General features: G+C 44.4%; 1 protein-coding gene across 5 annotated transcripts in view; it reads right to left on the reverse strand.

Moving 5' to 3' along the window:
* phldb1b (pleckstrin homology-like domain, family B, member 1b) overlaps positions 1 to 5723 on the reverse strand; it is a 73215-nt gene extending 67492 nt beyond the window's left edge. For all 5 annotated transcript variants that reach the window (XM_070905786.1, XM_070905787.1, XM_070905785.1 and 2 more), the window contains exons 1-3: positions 5619 to 5723; positions 4426 to 4527; positions 656 to 779 (exon numbers count right to left, since the gene is read on the reverse strand). In XM_070905786.1, coding sequence (XP_070761887.1) covers positions 656 to 779; positions 4426 to 4527; positions 5619 to 5654 — 262 coding nt within the window. In that variant the 5' untranslated portion in view covers positions 5655 to 5723. The remainder of the gene's footprint in view (positions 1 to 655; positions 780 to 4425; positions 4528 to 5618) is intronic.
* Between the last annotated feature and the right edge of the window lie 2165 nt (positions 5724 to 7888).

The raw sequence follows: 7888 nt of genomic DNA on the forward strand, positions 1-7888 counted from the left end.
TTTCCGCTCATGCACACTATCCTTGCCTGGACACGACCTCTGACAGAGGAATCTCCCTGCATGCCAGCGTGCAGAGGCACAGCCAGAGACAGGAAGGCCAGCAGACACACTGACAGACAGACAGACAGACAGACAGGCAGACAGAGAGGACATCATACAAACAGGCAGACCAAAGGCCAAGAGGTCACAGGACAGAAACACACGATGAGGCAGTTCAGACAAAGAGGGCGAAAGACAGATATAGAGGTGATAACAGGGTCAAGTCACCAGAGATGTAAGCGTGTGTGTGTGTGTGTGTGTGTGTGTGTGTGTGTGTGTGTAGTGTTGTGGCCTATAAATGTAATAAAATCATCTTAAATAAACTTAATGTACAACACCTCAATAAAAAGCCAAACAACAATGTGATGGCACTTTCACAGATGATGTCACAACTAACTATGTAATAATGTATGACTGCTCAGTAACCATTTTTTATTAACTGAATAATGAGTTCAATAATAATAATAATAATAAAGAGTGGTCTAAAGTATAAAAGCTGTGTCTTCGAGCCTTTCCCCCCTGACAAATATAACTAAGTGTATAGTGACGTCAGTTGTTGTGTCTGCGTCATTCTCTGAAGCTAACTGGTGTGTTGGAGGAACAGCAGATGTCTCACCCTCAGGCAGGGGCAGCAGGGTGATGGCTGTGCTCAGTCGTCCACTCCCCAGGCTGACCAGGTGGGGGCGCTCTGCCTGGAACTTCAGCCCCTTTCCGCTCTCAATCAGGTCCAGCGGAGTGCTCTTAAAAAGGAGGCCAAACAAATTGTAAATTACATTTATCCCGAGCTTTAGGTCTGGATAAATGAGCCTTTTTTTGTCTTCAAATTAACTGATTATAGGCCAGAAAAATAAAAACGGTTGTGGAGTACGTGGTATCCTCAGAATCACAGAAGGAGATTTTTGGTAGATTTCTATTTCCATTTTAGTGTTTTTAACAAAAAACTCACAGTAAATTGCATAACATGTTTTGATTACGTGTATTTTGTATCAAATATATTATCATTATTATTATAAAAGTCATTCATAACTCATTCATAGCTACAAATGCCGTAAATGAGCTACAGTATCAGTAACTGACATTGAAAGCCTCCACAAAGAAAAGCTTCGCAGACATTGCAACACACTGTATGAAATCTACACCTCTAAACTTAAAGAGGTCGTACTTATGTCTGGACTATAAATGGCACACCATGAATGGGACCTAACCAGTGATCATTTCCTGTCCATTAGCTGAACTAATAGGTTGTGCATGACACTAAAAATGTGGACATGTAGTATTTACAGGGGAGCCACAGCGGGGGGGATAACGTTCATCTTTCTGTGGAGTTTAACTGCTTCACTAATGCACCAGACCTGCAGAGAGAGGTCCATCCTCCTCTCTGGGGAGGAGGAGAGGAGTCTGAACGTCTTCACTATGGGAGGTCATTTCCATAGCTGGCTGCTCTGGCTGTTTACATATTCCTCTACACACTGAGGGAAGTGTGTGTGTGTGTGTGTGTCTCGTCTCCCTCCTCTCCCCCTCGCAGCTCTGCCTAAAGCACCACCATGTGCTCTCAGCTCAGCAAGGGGGGAGGGTTGTCGCCATAGCAACAGCCCTCTGCAATTAAGAAACACGAAGCTCCTGGAGGGCGTTCAACGAGCTAACTTGTGATGAGCACTTTTCAGCACAGCGATGCCTGAATGTAAAGACAGTTCGGCTTTTCAGCCGCCCTCTTTTGTTGAATTACTCCCAGTGTGGAGGTGAACTGCAGCAAAATGTGTTACGTTGTGTTTTTCTCTCTGCCTCTGTAGTTTTACCTTCTAGGGCTCGATGTAATGAAATGAAGTACTTCTCCTGTTGAGCAACATCCATTAATCCAAAGGGAGGAAAAGAAACAATAGTTTGGAATATCAAAGACAAATTTACACCAGGACAGCCCTCAGGACTGGTGGCCCCCTCCAGCTGATAGAGGGGTAACATAAATCGTCCATATGTATGGTGTGGTCCCATACATTCAAGTGACTGACGGTCCCAAAATTTGACAAAATTCTAAAGTTGTCAAGCATTGATTGATTTGGCATTTTATTTTGAAGGGCTCTCCAAGTGGATAATATAGAATTTACAGTAAATGTACGACCCTGCTTAGTTTATTAGAAATACATCAAAATATATCAATATGTCAGTCTCTGTTTGTCAAGCGACCCCGTGTGGGGTCACAACCCCGAGGTTGCACTGTGGTTTAATGATTTAACATATGATTCAGCATCTTTAATAATTCAGCATCACCGTCAGCGGCAGTGAGGCGAGGCTCGATCATTTAGCATTCACCACTTTAGTTTCACATCACAGCAAATAACTCTTCAGTCACATAGTCATCATGACTAAAGAACTGTTTGTTCACTGGTGCAGATAACGCTCTGTGCCAGGTGAAGTGTTAAATGAACTCTGATGGGCGAGGATTTGCATTTAAAAAACCTGCTGCGACTGAGTCTTTTTGTCCCACTCTGGAGCCCTTACATTTCTTATTTACAACCTGTACGCGACCATTGACTCAGCCCCTCGGCTGGTTAGCTAGCCGTGTGTGTCCTAATAGGATTATCTGATTGTGGTGGTGCCGTCGGTGGAGTGGGGTCAAGCTTATAAGAGGATTTCCCCCGATAGAGACTGGCTGGGAAGGCACTGGGAGGCTTACTGGGAGTGATGGGAGGAGAGGGGAGGTGCCAGTGGGGCAACACTGCAAGACTCATACTGCCTCATATGCTGTGCGCTGCTGCTCCCATGTGGTGCACACAGCAACAGCCTGCTCCCCCGCATGTCTGTACATACAGACAGTGTGCAACGCTAATGCAATGCACAGGTCTGAGTGTGAATCTGTAAATTAAATATATTTGATTCGGTGATGTTTTTCTGTAGAAGTCTGTACAGTTACAGTACATGTTATCTAAAACTTTGCATGCCGTCCTCTATCTGGCTTCAGCGTTTGGCTGTGCATCATTTGTTTGTTACTCTTCCTTTTTTAGATCATTTCTTATTCAAGACAGAAAAAAAACATGATCAGTACCATTCCCTGACAACAAGACTCACCACTTGTCACTAAAGAATGTGAACTCTCAAGAGGAGAAGGCAGGAAAAATAAAATGGGAGATAAGGTAAAAATAACCATCTTGACCTCATTGCTGGACAAAAGCCCCACCTACGTCAGGTTAACGTCCTGCCTTGAATTGAACATACAGTCAGCCAGCTTGTGGAGTAGCGTTCGTTTCCACTCCGCCCTGACCTTGCTGGCAAAGCTAACAGAATAGCAAAATAACTGATAACAAAGCTTAAATAGATAGCAGAAGAAAATATAGAAATCTGTTCTAATAAAGTCTTTCTCCAGTAAAAATGATGGTGCATGCATACATACACACTACTGTACTGCATACTTGAAAATCAAATACAAAACCAGTGGGTCTGCTGGTTAAACATATTCATTTAAGGCAATAATCTCTTGGTTGTCCTTGTTTTGCAAGATATGAAAGAAGTTGTAGTCATATCATAAATTGTGTTTTTTCATTACATAAACGTGTTTAAAGTCTTTCCTTCCTTTGTCTGATTGTCAGTGGTTGGTTTTGCTACCAGCACAGAGAAATAATTGTCTTTGCAATAAACAATTCTTTGTTCATTTTCGATCACACATTTCTACAGAAACAGTGTTCCGTTGACAACTAATTTGGTGAAATTACATTTAAATACCTCCAAATTGCTACAGTCTTCTACATATTGCTGTTTTCTGCAGCACCGTCCCAGTTTCCCTGCAGGAACCATTAAAGTTTAATCTCATCGTGTTTTATCTCCCAATTTCGTGCTCCCTCTAACACACACACACACACACACACACACACGCACACACACACATTCACACACACAGCCCTCTCCATTAATGCCTGATAGGATTGTCAGACCCCAGCAGGTGGGAAACACAGACATCCAATCTCCGGGTCTGTCTAATTACTGACTCTGGCTGAAGATTCCTGCTTTACAACACACTGACATATGCTGTCAGGACGCGTCCCAGCTGTACTGCCTGACCTGACCTGCTGCCACAAATCTGCCAGAGCAGCCAATGTGGTGACATTTAACATTAATGGATACAGTTATTAGAAGAAGAGAGCGCTCATTGTCTGTGTGTGTGTGTGTGTGTGTGTGTGTGTGTGTGAGAATGCGTCGACACTGGAAACATGCACCAAAAGCAACACACTGATAAACACAGTGTTTCTGTGATGGTTGCCAAGTTGAGAACAATGAGGCCGCTGGCTCTCTCTTTCTGACTGATTCCTTTTCTCCATCTCCATCTCCTCTACCGTCCCCCCACCTCCCCAAAACACACACACACACACACACACACACACACACACACACACTCACCTGTAACACCTGGTGGGTTTGCCGTCCACACTCAGGCATGTTCCTGTTCAGGCGGTCCATATCCACTGAGCTGTCCACGGCGCCCTGCGACACATGAAGATCCTGAGGGAGGAAATGAGGACATGGAGATTAGCCTGAAAAACAAAAGACGTCATGGGTGACCTCATCGGCTTGTTACACTATCAAAATCTTCTCATGGTCAACTTCGGACCTGGAGACAACTGAATAAAGTGTCTCAACACTGTTTTTCACAATACTTACAATACAATACTAAGACCATATTTAGCGGGATCCCCCCCCCCCCACACACACACACACTCTGCCTACGCACTAATGTGTCAAGGTGTGACTCATGCTGTCAGCGCACACACAGAACAGATGGTAGACAGCATTTAGCAACACACTCTGAGGAAGTAACACACACACACACACACATGCATTAAGAATCTCTTGGTAGTTGACACATTCACTGGAAATCGGCCACCTTGGCTGCACGCTTGTCTTTCAGTCTCTATGAAAACACACACACACACACACACACACATACACACACACACACAGTGCCCAAATCCCACAAATTCCTCCCTTCTTACTCAATCACTTTTGGGTATTTCCATCCAGTCAGCACTGAACAAACGGCTATAAATATATTCCATGTCTATATTGGTGGCCACATTCTGTGTATGGGCGAACATACACGGGAGATGTGAGAAGCGTGTGGTTGTGAGGAAGCACGGAAAACCACAGCGAAAGGTTAGAAAACACAGAAGCAGTCACAGAGAATCAGAGTGCACCCGGAGTCATTTGCGTGCCTAAAATGTTGTGCAGCAGGGATGGAAAATATGGTTCTGATGTACTCTGCCCTCGGGACAACAAAACCCTGCTGCAATATCATCATGTTTGCTCTTCTGACAGACCCGTGAAACGATATTCGGCGGAGTCGGCCTCGGGGAAGCCTCAAACAGTAAATCACAAAACAGCCAGAAAATAGAAATAAATGTTGGGGGGGGGGTAAATTCTGTCTGAAAATGCTTCAGTGCAATTAGAAACTCTTTTCCTGAACCGGAGACAAGAAGTCAGCCAACTGCAAACTGCTCTTCCACTCCAGGAATCACGCAACGTTTATCATGCGAAGCTTCAACCGACTTCTTGGCGTCAACCTGTCCTTTGCTGAGTCTAAATGTGATACTTACCTTTCTCCAGTTGTCCAGCAAATGCACAGCCTCCATGGCAAAGAGCTGCTCCTGGCTACTGACTCAATCCTATCACTGGGAACCTGGTGGAGCAGGACACCTCTAAGGCTGCAGAGTGAGTTCAACACAATTTCTTCCACGCTGCTTTTCTTCCCACGAAAACGCAGATTGTCTCTTTGTCTTGATCTCGGGCCCTTTGTCTACAGCTACCAGCGCAGTATCCTCCGCAAACTCCCGTTCAGGAGGAGGACCTGTTGCTGCTTGCTCCACTAAACTAAGACCTACATTCCTGACTGGCAGCACCAAAGTTCCAGATGACAGAGAGACGTGTGTGTGTGTGTGTGTGTGTGTGTGTGTGTGTGTGTGTGTGTGTGTGTGTGTGATCAAAAGAGAGAAGCAGAAGGAAAGAGGAAGGGAGGAAGAGGGAGGGCTGGTTGAAATGATTTGATAAAAACAAAGGTCAGAAAGGAAGAGGTGAACATGTTGAAGGAGGAATTTGTAACCATGCACAAAGCAAATGTCCCCACAATGCCTGACTGATCAGGCCACTATGGATAAACCATGGACAGCTATTACAACTGGAGTACTGCATGTTTTCGATGTTTATTTCCAGTGGAAAGACACGAACAGCTGATAAGCTTCCTGAGGCATCAATAATTCATCATTAATGACCATGAATTAATCGTTGTTTTGCTCTTCTGTCAGCAACCATGTGTCAGAGTCCAGTAAGACACATCACGTATAATAATTTACTACCATACTAACTGTTAAAAGTGTGTTAAGCTGGTATGAAACGTGGGCAGACAGATGGGCATTGAGCATAGTCCAGTCAAACTAATGCCAAATGTCAGGTGTATGCACATGATTCAACTGTGGCTTCCTTCCTGAGACTTCTCAAGACACCTTATGTTACAATCAATACATTTTTTGAATGTTACGTAAGATGCATTTTGAAGTTTGTAATTCCTTTCAGCAAAGCACTGCCAGTTTTCAAAAGCCAAACATGGCAGTCTTGCTCGAGCTAGTCGGCCCAGCTGACCGTCTGACCTCAAACTAGCCACATTGTGCATAAGGAAGCTAGTTAGCTAGCCCGCTGATTCTTAAAGATTTCAAAATACCAAAGTGAGGAAAGGCTAAAAAGAAGAATTTATTGCCATTTATATCATATATTGAGAGCTCCATCCTGACTGTTAATATCTAATTGCTGAGTATGGGTTTGTTCCCCACACATCAAAGCCCATTTCTCTCACACCAGGGGAGGAAATCAGCAGCTTTTCTTTCTCTCAGATCCAGAAACTCTCACCGGACAGACAAAGAACTCTCAATCTCTCTATTTCTTTCTTTCCCTCTCTCTCTCTCTCTCTCTCTCTCTCTCTCTCTCATGCCAGGGCAGAAAGGCTGGCATTGTTTTCTGTGGAGCAGGCATGGATCTCTCCTCACACATGAGGGAATCTTTTTTTTGTTTTTTTGTTTTTTGATGGGGTTATGAAAGCGAGGGAGGGAGCGAGCGAGGGAGGGAGGGAGGCTCACCATTTAGTTGGAATGCAAAAATGTAGAAGCAGGGAGGGGAGCTGGACAGCCTGCCAACTAGCTGGCGAACAAAAATGCAGGCAGGATCAATGATATAGATCACGACAGGAGAAGAAAAGGTGAAATGAACTGCAGCTGCAGATTTGTTTCAGTGAACCAATTGATAGAATTGAAACCAGTTTGTCAGTTTTGGTCAGATGTCCTAAGAAACATTTTTGAATATCCACAGCAGTTCTTCAGATATGGGCCAAAGTGTGGATTGCCCTGACAGTAGCTGTGGTTGAAATCATCCAGTCCAGTGGTTGTACAGATATTTTGCTCTCAGACCAACCAGCAATTGGGCCCTGCTGTTAATGGGACAAATACAGCATGTCAAGCTAAAAGGGTGCGTGACGTTGGTTTACCAGTGGGTAATTATTCCACCTCCATGGCAACACAGTATAGCCTCGTTAAACACACTACTGTGTTCTACAATAGCCTGGTTTTACAGTAGAATAAAAGGAGAAAGAACAGGAAAAGGGAGGTGCTGGTGGGCCAAGTGTGTCTGTGGGGAGGAGGTTTGCCATGCTGTCCAGCTCTCATCCAGCAGTCACTCCTCTGGGACAAATGAACCGATCATTCAAACAGGCCAGGGGCCATCTCTGAGAGTGTGAAAACGTCCTCATCTGTCCACCATTGTCGGCCTAATATGTTGCATATGTTTGCATACATATTTAACCTGCTGTCAGCAATATGAAGGC

The sequence above is a fragment of the Enoplosus armatus genome, chromosome 5 (assembly GCF_043641665.1).
Source record: "Enoplosus armatus isolate fEnoArm2 chromosome 5, fEnoArm2.hap1, whole genome shotgun sequence".
Taxonomy (NCBI): Eukaryota; Metazoa; Chordata; class Actinopteri; order Centrarchiformes; family Enoplosidae; genus Enoplosus; species Enoplosus armatus.